The sequence below is a fragment of the Mesoplodon bidens genome (genome assembly GCF_964165515.1).
Source record: "Mesoplodon bidens genome assembly, chromosome: 10".
Classification (NCBI taxonomy): Eukaryota; Metazoa; Chordata; class Mammalia; order Artiodactyla; family Ziphiidae; genus Mesoplodon; species Mesoplodon bidens.
In genome coordinates, this window is record NC_138172.1 from 76,247,597 (window position 1) to 76,267,943 (window position 20,347).

A 20,347-nucleotide genomic window follows, 5' to 3' on the forward strand; every position below is an offset into this window, starting at 1 on the left:
TAATTATATTTTAAAAATTACTTACCAGAAATTAAAATTGATGCTTCAAAAATATGGGTCATTTTAATCTTGTGGCTTTTCATTATCCCTGGCACAAAGCCATAAAACCACAGAAGTTGGAAGTTTAAAAAGCATCAAAATAAGTAAAAATGTTTTGTATTCAATAGAATTACATGAAGCAATAATGTTAAACTGATGATTATTTAAAAACAAAAGCAGTAACAGGCTCTAAAACAAGCAGCCTCTGAAACAAAAGAAATCTTAAAATAATTGAAGATCCCAAATACAAAAACAGGTTTTAAATACACACATGCACATTAGAGAAAAACAGAGAACTAAAAGTTCAACCATGTGAAAATGCTATAATACCCACAAGGAGGAATACTATTTAGTAACTAAAATGGTATTATAGAGATTCTTAATATATTTAGAAAACATACCATAACGTTAACTTAAAAATTAAGTTAAAAAAGTCACATATATATGTATAAATATAGATGTCCCAAAAATATACAAAAAGAAAAAACACTGATTTAAAATTTTTATCTCTAGGAACAAGAATTATGAGTGCTTTCTGTTCTTTATATTATGCAACATTTTGCCATTTTTCTAAATTGGCATATAAACATGATTTGCAACAAAGCCTAACAATGGCAAATTTTGGTGAAAGCAGCCATTTCACGGGGGGTTGGGGGAGAGGGGTGGGGGTGGGGGACCTTACCTAAAGAAGTCAAGGATAATATTGGATAATAATTATATTGGACTTCTCTCCGGAAACTATGCAAGTAAGAAGAGAGGTGAATGAAATATTTAAAGTGCTGAAAGAAAGAAGCCACCAACTTAGAATTCTGTGTCCATCAAAATTATTCTTCAAAACTGAAAAAGAAATAAAGACTTTCTCACACACACAAAGAAAAACTTAAGCGAGTTCGTTACCAACAAACCTGCCTTGCAAGAAATGCTAAAAGACATCCTTCAAAGAGAAAGAAAACGATTAAGTCAGAAACACAGATCTATATAGAGAAAGAAACAGCATTATACAGGGAATAAAAAAGGTAAAATAAAACTTTTTAAAATTTTATTTATACTTAATTGATCTAACAAATATTAGTTTGCTCAAAATAATAATAGCAACAATGTGTTCCATGATTATAGCTTATAGAGAAGGGAAATGAATGACAACAATGCTATAAAGGAGGGAATACTCTTTTATAAGGTACTTGCACTGGATTTCCCTGGTGGCACAGTGGTTAAGAATCTACCTGTCAATGCAGGGGACACGGGTTCGAGCCCTGGTCCAAGAAGATCCCACATGCCACGGAGCAACTAAGCCCACGCACCATAACTACTGAACCTGAGCTCTAGAGCCCGCATGCCACAACTACTGAAGCCCGCAGGCCTACAGCTCGTGCTCCACAACAAGAGAAGCCACCACAATGAGAAGCCCGCTCACCACAACGAAGAGTAGCCCCCGCTCACCACAACTAGACAAAGCCCGCGTGCAGCAACGAAAACCCAACGCAGCCAAAAACAGATAGATACATAGATACGTAGATACATAGATAGATAAATAAATAAATAAATACACAAATAAATAAATTTTTTTTTAAAAAAGGGACTTGCACTACCCATGAAGCCATATAGCGTTATTTCACGGTGGACTCAGAATAGTTTTAAGCATATATTTCAAACTGCAGAATAACCACAAAAAAACTTTTTAAAGAAAGGAAAGTATAATTGATATATTAATAGAGGAAAGAAAATGGAATCATATAAAATGCTCAATTAACACCAACCAGGAAAGGCATAAAAAGAGTGGAAGCCAAGAAGAGAAAGAGAGAGAGAGAAACAAAGAACAAGATCAGTGATAGACAAGAGTTACAAAGATGTAGATATTAAACCAACTATATCAATAAACACATGGGTCAAAGAAAGAGTCTCAAGATAAGTTTGAAAATATTTCAAAATATTTCAGACTAAATGAAAAGTAAAATACAACACACCAAAACTTGTGGATTCAGAAAAAGAAGTGCTTAGAGAGAGATTTATAGCATTATATGCATATATTAATATTAGAAAAGAAGATCTAAAACCAGTAATTTAAGCTTCCAACTTAGGAAAACAGAAAAAAGACAAATTAAAACCAAGGTAGGCAAAAGAAATAATAAAATTTAGAGCTGAAATTAAAGATATTGAAAACAAAATCTATAGAGAAACCTGATGAAACCAAAAGCTGATTCTTTGAAAAAAATGAAATTTATAAACCTCTAGCCAGTTTAAGAAAAAAAAACACAAATTACTAACATGAGAAAGAGGGAACATTACTACTTATCCCATGGACATTTAAAAGATAATAAAGGAATACTGTGAACAACTCTATGCCCACAAATTTGATAACTCTGATAAAATGGACCAATTCCTTGAAAGACACAGGCAACCAAAACTCACACAATGACAAATAAATCATCTGAATAGGCCTATATCTATTTTTAAAATTGAGTCAATAGATAATAATCTTCTAAAACAGAAAGCGCCAGGCCCAGATGGCTTCGTTGGTGACTCCTAGCAAATATAAGGAAGCAATTGTCTTCAATTCTCTACAATCTGATCCAGAGGGAACACTTCCTAACTCATTCTATAAGGTTACCATTCCTCTATTACCAGACAAAGACACTGTAAATAAGGAAAGATACAGAACAATATCTTCCATGAACACAGATGCAAAAAAATCCTCCACAAAATATTAGCAAATAAAATTCAATATCGTATAAAAAGAAGTGTTCACCACAACCAAGTGGGATTTATTTGAAAATCAACTGATCTAATCCATCATACCAACAGGCTAAAGAAGAAAGACCATATGCTCCTATCAATAGACAAAATTTGACAAGATCCAACACCCCTTCATAATAAAAAATTCTCAGAAAATTAAAATCCTTCAACTTGATAACAAACACATGCAAAAACCCTACTAATGTCATACTTGATGGTGAGAAACTAGATGCTTTCTTTCCTCTCTAAGATCAGTAACAAGGCAAGGATATTCCCTTTTCACCACCACTACTATTCAACATCATACTAGAAGTTCTAGCTAATGCAATAAGCTAAGGAAAGGACATAAAAGGTATAAAGATTGGAAATGAAGAAATAAAACTATCTTTGTTCACAGATGACGTGACTGTCTATGTATAAAATTACAAAGAATCAATAAAAAACTCCTAGAAACAATAGGCAATTAATAATAGCAAGGTTGTAGAACATAAGGTAAATATATGAAAGCCAATTACTTGCCTGCATACCAGCAATCAATAATTGGAATTTGAAATTTTAAAAATATGTACCATTTACCTTGACATTAAAAAAATGAATACTTATATATAATATTAATCTAATAAACTATGTAGATCTATATGAGGTAAACTACAAAACTCTAATTAAAGAGATCAATGAAGACTGAAATAAAATGGAAAGACATTCTGTGTTCACTGACACAGCTTTCCTGCTCAAAATTGTTAAGATATCAGTTTTTTCCAACTGGATCTATAGCTTCAATGCAATCCCAAAGAAAATCCCAGCAAGTTACTTTGTGAATATCAACAAACTGATATGTCACCGCACCATAATAAAGCTACAGTAATCAAGACAGCACAGCATTGGCAAAAGAAGAGACATCTAAATCAATGGAACAGAATAGAGAGTCCAGAAACAGATGCACGCAAATGAGCAGGGCAGTCCAACAGATACTCTTTTCAGCAAATGGTGCCGGAATAACTAAACATCCAAATGTAAAAGAAATGAATCTAGACACTGACCCTACATCTTTCACAAAGATTAACTCAAAATAGTCCACAAACCAAATGTAAAATTCAGAACTATTTAATTTCTAGAAGAGAAGATAGGAGAAAATCTAGATGACTTGAATTTGGAAAGACTTTTTAGATACAAACACCAAAAGTATGATTCATGAGAGAAAAAACTGATAAGCTAGACTTCATTAAAATGAAAAACTTCCACTGTGCGAAAGATACCGTAAAGAGAATGAAAAGACAAGCCACAGATTGGGAGAAAATATTTGCAAAACACATATCTGATTTGGCAGCTCCTCAAAAAGCTAAACACAGAAGTACTGTATGACCCAGCAATTCCACTCCTAGGTATACACTCAAAAGAACTGAATACAGGAACTTGAACATATACTTAAACATCAATGTTCAATTACAGCATTATTCACAATAACCAAAAGGTGGAAATAATTCATGTGTCCATCAACAAATGAATGTACAAACCAAATGAGCTATGTACAAAGAACTCTTAAAACTCAATTTAAAAAATTTTAATTTAAAATGGGGGATAGATCTGAACAGATACCTCCCTAAGATATATAGATGGCAAATAAGCATATGAAAAGTTGTTCAACACCATTTGCCATTAAGGAATATACAAATTAAAACAATGATGAGGTACCATTACACACCTATCAGAATAGCTAAAATCCAGAACACTGAGAACAGCAAAAGCTGACAAGGGTGGAGCAATGGGAGCTCTCATTCTTTACTGCTCTGAATACAAAATGGTAAAAGCTACTTTGGACGACAGTTTGGCAGTTTCTTACAAAGTTAAACACGGTCTTAACAAACAATCTAGAAATTGCACTCCTAAGTACTGACATTTACCCAAATGAGTTGAAAAGTTATGTCCACACAAAAACCAGCACTCATATTCATAGCAGCTTTAATTGCCAGAAACTGGAAGCAACCAAGATTTCCTTCAATAGGTGAATGGATAAACGAACTGTGGTACATCCATATAATGAAATATTTTTCAGCAGTAAAAAGAAATCAGCTTTTAAGCCACAAAAAGGACACAGAAGAACCTTAAATGAACACTGCTGAGTGAAAGAATTCAGTCTGAAAAGGCTACATTTTGTATGATTCCAACTATATGACATTCTGAAACAGACAGTACTATACAGAGTAAAAACACCAGTTGTTAAAATGGTTAAGACACTGAATTTTGTTATGTGTAGTTAACCAAAATTTTATGGCGATTTCTAGAAAAAAATATCCTGTATGATACTATAATAATGGGTATATAACATTATGCATTTGATCAAGCCTACAGAACTGCACAACAAAGAATGATGCCTAATATAAACTACTGACTTCAGGAGATAACATACCAATATTGGTTCATCAATTGTAGCAAACACAGGCCCCAATGGAAGATGTTAATAGTAGGGGAAACTGAGGGCTGGGGGAAGTATATAGAAGTCAGTACTTCCCACTCAAATTTCTGTAAAATTAAAATGGCTCTAAAAAATAAAACCTATTAAGTTTTTAAATTGTTCTTTTTGACACTTCCAGTATTAAGCTTTATAAAGATTTCAGACAGTAAATAACTACAGAGCAGTGCTGTCGTATATATCAATTATATGGAATAATCCATAAGCTCTTCCAGAAGTATGCAAACTTTAGGATTCTTAATTTTTTAAAAACTGAACTGATAGCTAAAAGGACAAGAACCCTGGAAATTTAAAATTGTACAAAGAGAAGGCAAAACATAATAAATAAATCTGTATTTAACCATTAATTTTTAGGCCAGGTTTTCTTCCTCAAAGGTTCATCTTCCTACTAAATGAACATTAAAACTTTAAATGCCAAAACTCTTTTGAATTAATTTATAAAAATCTTGCCTACATATTAAATATTTCCTTAACTTTTTAAACAAAGTATGTTTAATCAAATGTTCTTCCTGTTTGTTAAACTGCTTTCAGCACAGTGCTACCTTTTAAAAAAATCTATTAAGGTAGATAGGGTAGTCTGAATCCACATTAAATGACCTTGGAGGATGCTTTTTCAGGTTTGGTCTATTAGTACTTTCGTGTGTTTAGTCCCCAGACGGCTATTCTCATTACTTGCAATGATTTATGTGTCTGTTTTATAATTAAATATTGGGGAAAGGGGTGTGGCATAAAAACAATCATGTAAGAACTTTATCAAAAATGAGGGCGAGCAGGCAATGACCAGAGCTTGCAGGAGAGAAAGAAGGGAGGAAGACTTTATGATGAAATTTCATGAGATTTATATAGTAGTAATGATACACTAAAGGTCTCAAATTCAGATCAAAATATGGGTTCATTTGCTCTTTACCAATTGAAAAAAATGTGTTCTTTTCCTGTTCAGTTGTTGTAATCATCATCATCACCCAATAAATAATAGTCAGTCTAGCTAACGTAGGTGAATCCTCAGAAAACTAGTTTACTTTGGATAATATGTACAGTGATTGGTGCAATGAATGTTTTAGAGATTAAGTAATAACAAAAATAATTAATTCCTTTATCTACTCAGATTTAAATTCAAATATAAATGAAAACGAGGGAAAATAGCTCATAATCTCTGATAAGATTTCTGTTAAATATTTCATGCTTGGGCATTAAATCCCGTGAATTCTGAAAAGAAAACATTTCTGTGGATAAAAGGCATAGGAATTTTACCATCCTTCTTACTAGTAATAATGAACGACTAATATAAATACTGAGATTTATGATAATTTGGGGATACATTATAATCAAGATTATTTATTTGGATTCCAACCCTATTCCTAAAAGAATTTTGGGGTGCCTTATAAAACTATTCACAATATAATTATATGATCAAGATGAAATTACACTACTCAATTCAAAAGACAGTTATAAAGCCCCACAGATATGATCTTTCACATAACAGTCAATTAAAACAAAAACCAAAAAAAAAAAACAAACCAGATTTTTAGAATACTTTAAGAAAAGATTTTCATTATAATAAGTAAATTAGAAGTTTGATCATTATTTCAAACTGTTCTTGCCTCTCCTATAAAAGAGGCTATCCACTAGGACCCAAGTTCTATATATAAAAGTACAGAGGTAGCAGGAGTGGGCAAACTGTGGCACACCAGCTGCCTGTTCATGCATATATGGTTTTACTGAAACACAGGCATGCCCATTCATTCACCTATTGTCTAATTTACTTACTGTCTCTCTTTCAGACTACAATGGCAGAGTTGAGTAGTAAACAGGGACCTTACAGCACACAAAGGCAAAAATCTTTACTATCTAGCCCTCTACAGAAAAAATGTAAACATCTCTGGTAGGGTGTTAACTAAAAAAACACAAATTCAGAATAATTTAAATACAGAAATATAGGCTTCTGCTCATTAAAATACTTCTTCAAAGAGTATAATTTAATAGTATAAACAATTTAGTAGCGGTAGTACAATTCAGTAGTATTTATTTAACGTGAACGAACTTTTTAAGGCATTTTTACATATCTTAGAAGCATCCAATTAATAAACAAGGACATAGTAATAACAGATGCTTATTTTGATCCTCTAAAAACCTCTAGCTTATTGGTCTAGACTTGAGTTACTATAATAAAAAGGTAAAATTTTTTATATTGCTATTTTCAAAAATATTTTACCATTTTCAATTTATATTTGCCACGTATAATTTTGTGAAAAGTAGTTCTTTTAATGTGAATGGAATTTCAATGTAAAAAATAAAACTATAAACTAAAACCTAAAATTGCTATGTATAGCCCAGGCTATCCATATTCACTTCTTTACAAAAAAATAAAAAACTTACTATTTATAAAAATGAATGAATTTTCCCCATCTATCTGATTTCATTTTGAAATCAAATCCCCATACACCTTTTCCAAAACATGTTTCACCTTTAAGAAGTTATTGTTATATGTATATGTATAGCTGATTCACTTTGTTATAAAGCAGAAACTAACACACCATTGTAAAGCAATTATACTCCAATAAAGATGTTAAAAAAAGAAGTTATTGTTTAAGATGAAAAACAGCAGAATGCCTAAAATAAATAGTAAAAAAAAAAAAAAAAAAGTCCCTTCACCTGGACTCACCAATAGTTAACATTTTGCCACATCTGTTTTATGTATGAATTTAAGTATAGTACTGACTTCATGAAAATAACTCATCATGCACCTCTTTTAAGAGTAAGGATATTTTCCTATATATGTGCAACAGCATTATGACACTTAATAAATATTCCATAGTATCATCAATATCAATTCCATATTCAAGTTTCCTCAAATATCCTAAAAATGACTTACGAAGCTTTTTTAAAAATCTAGCATCCAGTCAAGGTTCACATACATGACCAATTTCTGAGAGACAAGGGCCAAATTTTTCTTTAAACAGTCTTTTTGTGTATACTATCTTCTCTCTTCTTTCCGAAAACTTGTTCTCTGGAAAAGCTGTAGGAACACAATTTCCCCAGTACTTTCCTGCCAGAACCATTCAGCAATGGAAAGGTACTGGGATAATGGTGGGGAGTAAACTGAATTTCCAATTATTTCAGTAGATTCTGTTTTCACTATGAAAATATCTAGAATGAAACTGCAATCTTATCATAGCTGATTTCATTTTTTATAGATATATACCTAGCCAACATCATTGATCATCAAGTGAAAAGTCTTGTGACTAAGACATGCCAGGACTGAAGAAATTAAGCTTTAATACTGTTATCACTAATAACTTAATAAGAATCATGAATAACTATCCAAATACTATATCTTATAAAAAGAAACAATATTTTCTAAAAGTCTAAAGCATGCTCTTTACTGGTCACTGAAAAAGCCAGTTTTAGAAGACAAAACATACTTTTTAAAAAAAAATGTAGTCAATTTTTATAGCTCACTAAGTTAAATAAAGTTTTAATCATCCCATAAAAAGACTGAATAGCTTGCATATTATGCCCATGCACTAAGAAACCGACTTCTTTGGCAATTTGTTTCAAATTTTTCAAGCTTTTACTGAAGTGTAAAACTTATATTTTGAACAATGCTTTATTATACCATTATAAAAATATGTACTTCTGAATAACATGAACCACAAATTTTTTATTATTAATATAATTAAAGTATATAAATATTTTCAAATTCTTTCATAATTTATTTAATCTTAAAGTTCAAATTGGAGCAATTTTTGACTACTAAGCTGTCTGGGAAATTGAGATTTCCAATGGGAATACTGTCAAATTTATAAAAACAAAAAGATCAGTATTCTAGTGATTCATTTCCAATATATTCTCTATATTGTTAATTATGGCTGAACTCAGAGTATTTTCCAGTGTAAATTATACACAAGGCTTAACAAATAGTGACCTAAATCTGCAATTGCCTTTACAGAAACCAATGAAAAATCTATACACAGCAATGAAATTGGCATGCAAATAAAAGAACTGTCAAGACATGTATCCCTAAAAATAAGCCTACAATAACTATTTTAAAGGCTGTGTGTGGTCTCACCCATATATTTTGGCAAGATGCACTTTCTCCAACCACAGCTAGATTCATCCAAATGCAGTGGCACTGGAGAGCCTCTGTCTCACCTGTCAAAGTTGAAGAACGTTGTTCCAAAGACCACCATGAGTCCATGGAGAAAAGCCACAGTGCTACAGCTGTTATTGATAAGCAGTCTCTTAAGGAGAAAATACTTCAAACAATTAAGCAAATCAGCCTTAATAGAGATACAGACAGATAGACAATATATTAATGTTTAAATGGTGAGATGACAAATACCATGCAAGGTCGGAAACAGTGACAACTTATACACTGGAATACTAAAGAATCTTTCATAAGTAACACTAACTTAATAGTCTTTTCTATTCTTTATCTAATACAATTTCTATACATTATTTACCAATTCAAAAGAACTATTATGTTTCCCTTATTTAAATATTTTAAAACGGCCCTTATAAAACCTCAAAATTCATCTAAATTACTAAGGTACTAAATTCATCAAAATTACTGAAGTCTGACAGTTAAGAGCACAAAAGATTAAGACTTAAACACAGAAACCCTAAATATATTAAAACCTGATTTTTTTTTAGAAGATATCTTTGTATCTTTTTCAACCACATTATAAAAGCAGTTTTCTGCTTTAGATTAACCCCCCTTTAGTAAAGCATATAAACTGGTCAGGTAAGCTATAGGTAGGTTAAGATAAATAAAAAGAAAGAGCAAGAAAAACAATTACTTTGAAAAGAAAAATGCTTCAGTGAACAATTCAAGCCCCATCTCAAACCTGGCAATAAAAAACAACTTAAAGCAAAATGTAAAGAAATATACCTGGCTGGGTGAAAAGTTTAAATAATCGTGATGAACATCTCATAATTTAACTTATTTTTCCTACTAGATGACAATGTCCTCGAACCCTATATAATACTGCAACAATTCCATCAAAAAAGAAAAAGGGTGCCCTTTTGTGCCTTTTCCAGGAAAGTGAATATCCAAAAAGTTCTCATTATAAGAGAGTTTCACCTACAGACAAGTCCCATAGCACAAAGGCTCCAATGTACTATGATGTCCCACACTTTCATTTACTATATTCTCTAAGTACAAAGGTTCCAAAAAGATTAGTTTCACTTTTCCCTAGATATATTTAGTATGTTAACTAGTATAGTTGGGATATTATTTTCCTTTGGTTTTGTCAGTAGCATGTCTGATATAAATTTTATTAAGTGGTAGTATATGTAACATTGCATTGTGGGTAGTAGTTTCCTGCTTTACCCTAGCCACATCCTCAGCTGTCATATGAGCATGTTTCCCATATTTTCTGCAAGTTCTCGACTTTTTTTTCTTCTTAGAAAAATGACAGCAGAAGATGAATTGTTCTAATAATTATAAGAAACATGAATTATTTATACAGTTACATTAAACAAGTATGGATCACTGTGTACTTTGAAAAACAGTCAAAGGGAGAAAAAAGTAATCCTCATAATTAAAGGGCTAAATTCATATGAAACAATGTTAAAGTAAATTAACACAGAGGAAGGAATTAAAAAATGTTAAAAGAAAATATCTCTGTAATCAGATGCCAATACCATCTAACAAATGAGGTGTACTATAACAAGATATAACAATGATTTGCCTTGAATGTTAGAAGCTTCAAACCTGTTACATATTCATTAGTGAAGATTAATGTCAATATCCCCTACTAGAACCTTAAGAATCTACTTTGAGATTTTATAAATGTCAAAACAGAGAAAGAGAAACCAAAAAAGCCTGGAGGAGAGAGGGAAGAAAGGGGGAGGAGTGGAAGGGGAGAGAGAAGGGGAGAGAGGGAGACACAAAAGTTAACTACTTTCTCTTTTGGCATCCAACTTCCACATTATCTCACATTAGACAGAGAGCTGCTAATACTAACCAAATGAAGTTGTTCAAACAATCATGGATATGGTAGTGCTTTGGGTTTTTACAAAATTTAAAGAAAATGAGGAGAAAAACAAAGAATACTCTGATTACAAAAAATACCACTTTTTTTAGTATATATATACATACACACACATATATATGCAAATTTTTTAAAGTACCAAAAAATAATACCTTGTACACACATACAACCACACATGTGTGTGCAGCTGTGAACATGGATATATACCCCATTAAAATAAGGAAGTGGAATTAAATCTCTCATAATCATAATTTAAAATAGCAATAAAATTATACATATTTTACTAACGTAAAAATTTTTCAAAGCATCAATAAAAGGCCCAATAAATGCTATGTAAGTCTCAATAGCTATACGTCAAATCCAAAAAAAATTGTCACATACCAAGTTGAAACAATAAATTAAGAAAATTCCTTGCTAAAACCTCATAATCAATGAGAACATTTTAAGCCAAAATAGGATTTCTACAATTTGTAAAATTCCTACATCAAACCTATTTTGCTTCTATTGTTTTCAATTAAAAGAAAAATAGAACAGCAACAAATATAAGTTTAAAACAATCAAAAAAAATAGAAATGGGCACAAGACTGGTACTGATAAAACTACTGTATTATATAATAGGTTCATGAATTCAGAAAATTAAAAAATGATTCAAAAGGTAACAATGAAGATATATACGTAGCATTTAAAACATTATATCATATAACAATATACAATATAAAAAATTCGACCAATGTTGACAAACGTATTAAATACAAGGCAATGGGAAAACAAATAACTAACTTCTTTACTTTTTGTGAAACTGTTTTCAAGTTCAAAGCTATATTTCATTTCCATGGCATTATAATACATAATTTATATAGCAGACTTAAACTCGATACTTACTTCAACATAGCAAATACTAATATATCCCCTAAAAGAATGAAGTTTTGAGGGTCTTTAAAAAACCAAAAAAACCCCTGTGGTTTGCATTTCTGATTTTAAGCATAATCAAGAGCTTTATCTGCAGTGACTTTTCTGAGTCAGTCTCTCTTCAACACATGTGGTAAGCTATTTCTAATGAAACAGACTGTCAATTATCAAATGTGTACCAGTTATCACTGTTGTTTTTAAATTTTTACCACAAAGTAATATTTGCTCCAAAGAGGATAGATTTTCAGTTTATAAAAAGAAAAAAGTATATGTATGTATGTACGTATGCATGTGTTTGTGTGTGTGCGGATAATGGATATACAAACTTTAAAGCACATGACTTCACTGCTTTCTCCTGCCAGAATTTGATGGGCCTCACGCAGAACAGAAAGGGCATATTCAACAATATCTATTAAACTCTTAAGCAATAAGAGTGATTACCCTGACCCAAAAATTATGTGCAGGAGGGTTACCTGCAAAAACAGAACAAGCAGTTAAGAGACACAGGGATGTTAAAAATTATTCAAATACATATACAGTTCATTTGGAGGGCCAAAGTACACTTAATAAAAACAAAAAATTTTAAGGGAGAAAAAATTTAGCAAAAAGTTATAAGATGTCAGCAAATCCAAACGCAGAAACTGAAAACTCATTCTGAAAAAAGAAAAGCATTTACTTAGCAGACTACTAAATTTTTTCAATTGCCTGATTCTGCTGCTATTGTATGTGCATATGGAACTATGTTTGAAAATTCCACAAATTATATAGACAAAGCCCTCCTTTAACTTACTTTAGACATTAATTAGAGCTACAGATCCCACTGTACGCCTTATTTATGAAAGAGAATCAATGAATAAATTTTCCCTTTTGCATGAGTAACTGCATGTTAAATGAAAGCTTTTACTTTTCAATGTAAAACCTGTTTACATACACAATGAGGCATGATAAATATGTATTTTAAATAAAACACTAAAACGTATTTCTGGTTTTTTATCACTAAAAATTTATTATGGAAAAGTTCTAGGTATTTGAATAATAAAGGATTAAAGTCATTCCCATATCCTCCCAGTGTATTTTGGGCAAATTACTTTTTTGTAAGAAACTTATGAACACATTAGTACATGTATCTTTTATCGAATATAAACCAAAAGCAGATAATGAACTGTGCTAGGATGACCATACGAAGGGGTATTTTGGCTCTAGCATCCTCCTCAGTATTTCCCAGTCCTTACCCCATTATACACCCCAAATAATGTTTTGTAATTCACTGTCTCCGCCCACCCTCCCACTCATTTACTTCATGCCACTCCTGGTTACTATCACACTAGGAAGAAGTCTAACATGCAAATTCAGAGTGGCATGGATAAATGGCAAAAAAATGCCTAGAAAATTGGTCTGTTCAGCTTTATAATTTTTGCTGAAAAATACCCCATCTCTCTCAACTGATGAAAACAGGAAGCTCTATTCATAAATATGAAATTCTCTGCCTATGATATATAATCTTCCTAATAAGAAAATGAGTTCTATACATACATGTCCAAAGGGGCAAAAAAGGAGATAGTTTCCCAAAGATGTTTCCAATTTTCTTCTGAATCAGAATTAGCAAATCGAGACGACTAACATACTCTGTGTGCATTATTCCCTACTACACACAGCATTTTGTAATTTATTTCAAAAGCTTCTATTATAAACAAAAAATACAGCTTCTGTTAACCCACTCCATTCTGAGCTTAGAAAAATCAATAACATTGAACAATCTAAGTTACAACATAAGAATTTTACTTTATATTTGTATAAGACTTGCTATCAAAGGCTCTGTTGAAGTTAATATCCAAGTAAACTATACAAAATGAGTATACAAAATGAGTATATTTCCTTGAAAAATAAAAATTATTACAAACATAAAGAAAACTAAGATTCATCCAATAAACTTATGCTACAATTTTTGCTATTCATTTTTATAAGATACTCAAACTAGCCATGAGATAAAGGTAAACATAATACAAAAGATACTAATTATATTTAATCTTTATTGTAGGAGCCGGCATCTAATATTGATCATACATAAACTAGACAGACATGATTTAATATTTGTAAAGGAATCCCCAGACTAACACTTTCATGACAGCCAATTACAGTCAAGCCCAGCAAGCAGTTTGCAACCAGACCTTAGGAAAGGTAAACTTTTTTACAATGAGTTACAGATTCATGAGTTTAAGAAGACAAGAAAAAGAAAAACAGAAGGACTCCAATCACCCAGCAAATATGAAGCAGACCCCAGAATGTGATACAATCCAAAGATGTAAATTATTGTAAATCATCACTGTTGTTCAGGATTTCACACACAGCCTCTTGAGCCAATTTTGCTCACTTTTCCACAGACACAATAATGAACTAAATAAAAGGAGGAGGCACAAAAAGTAGGGGTGGGGGGATAGAAAGGAAAGCCCACAACAGCAGAGTTCTGCTCTACAAACGCTTAACCTTACAGGAGTTTGGGCTCCTTCAGCATTTGTATTCTATCCAAATCCTCATGAGTCACAAAAATTAAAAAGCTATATCCTTCTGGATGCCAGGAAGGGCCTTACCACAAGCCTTTTGTCAGAGAGAGAGAGAAAGAGAGAGAGAGAGAGAGAGAGAGCATGAGCAAGGGGGGAAAGCCACAGTGGTAGGCAGTCCCACTTGACTGTGAGTACTATGAGGTCACAAACCACATGATTCTGTCTCTCCAGTAATAGTGCTTGCAAAAAAAAGGAGTTTGAAAGCTTTTGCTTTTTTGGATTGTGTGAATGCTTCATTCGCCTCACAAACAACCACAGAACCACAAGTGCGGTGCAAACTTTCTCCAGGAGGACAGCAAGAAGTCTCTGGTTTTTAAATGGTTAATCTCCGCAGGTCACTACCAGCCACCGAGACCAACAGAGTCAGTGAGTGCTCTCTAACCACAGTCTATGCAGTAATAGTAGGTCCTTCCAATATTTGCTCATTCTCTTTTTGTTTTGTTTCCTTGCTTTTCACATGTTACCAGCTACATAATTTCTTGACAGAAAAAAATAAATATCAAGTCTATGTACTGCAGGCATACTGTAAAACTAAAACAAGGTTTGGGTATGGTTTGTGTTTTCAGTTTAAGGCTGCAAGCAGAATTTACAACAGAGGGTACAAGTTCTATCTGAAAATAAAAGGAGGGACTATGGCATCAAACAGCCTCTTCAGCACAGTGACACCATGTCAGCAAAACTTCTTTTGGGGTAAGTGTTCTCATATTTTAAAATCCTATAAGAGATGAACCTGTTAAACATAAAGGTATGTTTCTCGGATAAACTTGCTAGCTTTGCCAGCTAACATTATATTAAAGATCATAATGATGCTATTTTGTTGCACTAAAAGTTGAAAAATGAAATTGCTGTACAAATTTGCTTTTGGCATCTGTAACTTATCTACTTCTCGGACTAATGACTTGAAATAGAAAAAATTAAATTATCTCACATTAGTCTAAATGTTTTCTAGAGCTATAGAAGTGAGGTAGTTGAAACAGTAAAGGCAAGTTTAATATTCTCATTAACCTTCACTGAAATAAAATTAGACACTAAATTAATCAAAGTATTGTGAAGTATTCACTCCGGCAGCTCCCAATATTTGAGCAAACTTTTAAAAGGAAGCAATTTTACAAAATAACAGACCACAGAATTATCTTGACATTATACTCTACTATGTAAAACAGAGAAATAAACCTGTAGTATAACTTATATTTTAACCAGCTCAACTACAAGAAATCTACTTATAATTTTAGACTGCATCATAAGATATCCGTACAAGTTTGTTTCTAAGCAACTTTACATAATTGAAGCATATATTCAACTGAAATAAAATTATGATAAGTATGTAATAGCCATTTTTAAAAGATCTTTATAATTGCCCAGGATATCCAGGATATTAAAAAGCTCACAGAAGTCGTCAAAAACTTACATGCAACCATAACTTTCTATACAATTTTAGTTTACATCTACACACTATTATCCATAAGTAGAAATTGTTATAAACATAGCAAACATTAAAACGTCTAGGATTCTTTTAATCATATTCTTTGACCTACCAAAATGAGTATCGTTTAGTCTCATAAAAAAGAAAACTCTGTAAGGATACTCTGCATGATTTAAAAGAGCCATACCAATTAAGTCATGCTGGACTTTAAAAGAAAACAGGCATAATATAGTATTAGTATTTAATTTAAAGTTAGTGTTAATACACAAAAGTAAACTACTTCAACATTCATCAGCTAAGATGGTATTATAGTAAAATATCTAAACACTTACAAGATTTTCTTTATGCTGTCCAACATGTTCTACAAGGCAAGTTAATAAAATTTTCTTTTATCCTTTAAAATAAATCCTTTTGCTGTGTATACCTGTATTAACTTTGCTTTATAACTTACAACTAACGATTGGAGTTTCTTTTACTCCTCCTACTTCACACATTTTAACTGGCTACCAGAGGATCGGTCTTAGTTTCAGTCAAAGAGAAATAATTAAACCTGAAGGAGAAAAAAGGTTTCTCTTAAAAGGGTGAGGAAATATACTATGTATTTTACAAAAAAAAATGTAAAATTGCTGTAGTGACTCCCTCAATAGTTCTAAGTGGGCCCCCTCAGTTATAATACATACAATAATCACAGATTATTTTTTTAATTTAATGGAAGATAATAAGCATTACTGTAAAAATTTCTGCATTAAGGAAGCAGAACATATACACAACTAGACTGCATTAACAACCCCTATTATAATTATAGCTCATACATGGAAACTTTTGCTGTTCCCATCCAAAAGAAGAGGGGAAAAAAATGCTTAAAACTATTGTTATATGGAGGGATAACTTGAAACAGCATCTCAAGCAGTTAAGTTACTCTTCACAATGTTACTCTATTTTTTAAAAAATAAGAATTTTTCAAACCAGATTGGGAACACAAATTTCAAGGACTATTTCAGCATTAGATGTAAAGTTACTAACATAGACACAAAGAATATGTTAAAATGCTCTTTATTCTGTCTTATGAGGGAGTGTTACATTTCTGTGACATCCTTAGTAACTATTTCTACAGTAAAATTTTCAAAACTTGACCCAGTTTCAAACAGGCATGATAATGAATTAAATAATCTTCTATCACATCACGTATTTTTAGACATCATAACTAAGTCTTCCTCTTCTGAAAAGTGGAATTTACCCTCTCCCACTCCCAAATAGTATTTGAGAGCCTGGATAGAGAACATAAGATGAACCCACTACACAGGACTAATTACAGGTGGGTGGTGGACATAATGTATAGGTTATCATCACACTACAAACATTTCCCCCTTCTGGAATCTATCTGAAGTCTGAAACCTCACTTCAGGCTTTAAATTCTTAAGTAATTGATTATCAAAACAACCTAATGAAATGTCAAAAGTATGTGCTCCAATTTTGTAAAATAGTTTTAAAAGTTCAGGCTCTTCCTAGGTAAGGGACAAAAGCACACACTGACCAACTGCCTCACCTCAAAATAATGAGTGAAAAGTGTGTGTGTGTGTGTGTGCGTGTGTGAATTTTCAATGTGCACTACTCAAAATCTGTCCATTATTTATCATAAATGAAGTCTGTTAAAATGAACAGAGGTAACTCATGGAGTATCTTACCATTAAGAACTTATTTATGAAAATATATCAGCTGACAGACTAAATTTCTACATAAAACCTTTGTAACTGACCGTAGTGCCCGACTGCATGTGATGTGTGAAGACTGATTTCCAAAACAATAGTTGTGGTCCATATCAATGATAGTGATTTTATAGTTTCAAGATTTAACAGCGACAAAGTGTCACAACTTGCTTCTAAAATAAGAGAGCTAAATTCCAAAATCCAGGGAGATGATTTAAAAAGAGCATACATAGAAGACCACTCCTATTAAAAGCTAACAGTGTCGATGCAATTTCCAAAGACTCTTATTATTATTTAACATTATAGTAAATAATCATAATTTTACATGAAAACTGGCAAAGATTTCACTTTTAAACATTAAAAATATTTTAGAATGTAGAAGATTTAAAACAAATCACAGAAAAATATTGTTAGTCTATATAAATCTCTTGATAGTCTCTAAATGACAAGAAAGCATGAAATATACATGGTTACATTATGATATACTTTAGTTATTTTAAAAGAAGAAAAAATTAATCTCTTCAATTACACCCTTCAAACTAATCACTGATAGTTTGACTTGTTTAAATCAGTCATGCTAAAGTTAAATTAAGTAAGATAGAAATGTTCCAGTTTGTTAAAAGAACACTGAAATATTTGATGGTTAAATAAACTGCAGAGGGGGGAAAAAACTAACTCATTGAAGGCACTAAGATTTTATCAAACACACAGAATTAATCTTTATTGAATAGAACCATTCACAAATCAAAACTCACTGTACTTCAGTACTTTCAAGCAGCGCTAATCAATTACAAACCTTTTCTAGTGCTTCAAAACTCATGTGCTTTCAATTTTATACACTGGTGGTCCTCAAGTACTGTATTGGGGCTGAGTTAAGACATTCTGTATCACAACTTTTTTTTCAACAAATATTCATCTAGAGGGCTTTTTTTTTTTCCTCTCAAGAGCTGCTCACATGAAAACTGTGGTAATATTTTTATACTGTACTTCTTTGTTGAAGCAAAAGGTTAGGGGTTACCTAAATACCTCAACTGTATATACGAAAAAGGGAAAAGGTAAGTATTCATATAAAAAAATCCAATGGGACTGGATTATTTATTTTTGCATTTCCTATGATTAATGATGCACCCATGCATACTCGAAAACTGATTGGCAAAACAGGGTAACATCTCAAACTCCTCTCCAAAGCATACAAATGCCAACCTTCCATGCTGTTCTAACCCTTGTTGCAAGATACTAAAATGTGACAACTCTAAGTCAATAGTGAGGTCATGCAAATCTCCTCAAAAGCATTCATTGCAAATGCAATTAATTACCTAACAAAACTCTACAGAGATATTTTTACATAAGGGATCCACTGGAACAGTCTACCTCTACAGTGTGTCTCTGTAAAAATAATACACATATGGTCAAACAGACAAATACCTTCAATCTGAAAGAATCCTTCCTACAAACAATAAACCTGTAAACATGACAAAGCGTAACTATTTTTTCTAGTCATCTGCCATGCAAGATTTATTAGTAAATGGGTGCTAACAAAACCAATGCTAATTTAAGCAGTATTCCCATTAGGTTACCCAAATGCACTACCTTTTTCTCCTATACCAATGAATTTCACTGAAGATAAAACTTCATCCAAAAAAAAAAACCTGTCATTAGCCTCCCATAATAAGGATAACAATAAATTCCATATTCAGTATTTTCTAAAGAGAAAAATATTCTAAGGTGTCTACAGTATATGGAAATTCTTCATGAAATAGGAAATATTTAATGTTTTAAAACAAATCTTTAGAAAAGGAAGTCTCACATAATGAAAATATACACCTTGATACAATCTGTTGCCATTTCAAAGTTTATGGAATTCGGTGGATATGTATTTTGATTAATGTATTACAATTCAAAAAAATAATGGGGAAATTCTATACCTTATTCAAAGGGACTTTACTTACAATTTTAACCACAGTTGACCACAAGCTTTTGTCCATTTAACAAGCACACATACATTCCCACATAATTTTTTAAAGATCTGTAGAGCAACTGAGATTAAATGCTCTTTTATTACATTGTATACAAAATCTTTATCTTATGTTGAATTCTTAGGAATTTCTCCCCTTTGTATTATTTACTAAGGATGTAGGATTCAACTTTGGACAGTGCTGAATGTAAGCAATACCATACCAATCATTTCGGGTGTTTATTGTTGTTGTTGAACAGGATGTTAACTCTAAAGTATATTTTTTCATAAATATGCTGTCTTATACGAATAAAAACCTAATCATTCACCATTATATGTTAAGATAATTCCCAAATAAAATGAGCTGTAGAATTGAGTCCAGATAAGCATTTAATACTTGCAGTGAAGAAAAAATTCATTATTGATACACCTCCTATAAGTACTCTTTATTCTTGTTAATACTCATAAATCCAACATCCAATATGTAGTCCAGGACTAAAAATCATACTGAGTGTGATTTTGCCTCTAATTAAGAGTTTTTCAATTTTTAAATCAA

At 31.9% G+C, this 20,347-nt stretch overlaps 2 protein-coding genes across 13 annotated transcripts in view; one reads left to right on the top strand and one right to left on the bottom strand.

Moving 5' to 3' along the window:
* Nucleotides 1–20,347, bottom strand: part of SUPT3H (SPT3 homolog, SAGA and STAGA complex component) — a 441,549-nt gene that overhangs the window by 375,887 nt on the left and 45,315 nt on the right. The window lies entirely within an intron of this gene.
* Nucleotides 14,741–20,347, top strand: part of RUNX2 (RUNX family transcription factor 2) — a 358,429-nt gene continuing 352,822 nt past the window's right edge. For all 5 annotated transcript variants that reach the window (XM_081246848.1, XM_081246844.1, XM_081246845.1 and 2 more), the window contains exons 1-2: nucleotides 14,741–15,074; nucleotides 15,275–15,398. In XM_081246848.1, coding sequence (XP_081102974.1) covers nucleotides 14,937–15,074; nucleotides 15,275–15,398 — 262 coding nt within the window. In that variant the 5' untranslated portion in view covers nucleotides 14,741–14,936. The remainder of the gene's footprint in view (nucleotides 15,075–15,274; nucleotides 15,399–20,347) is intronic.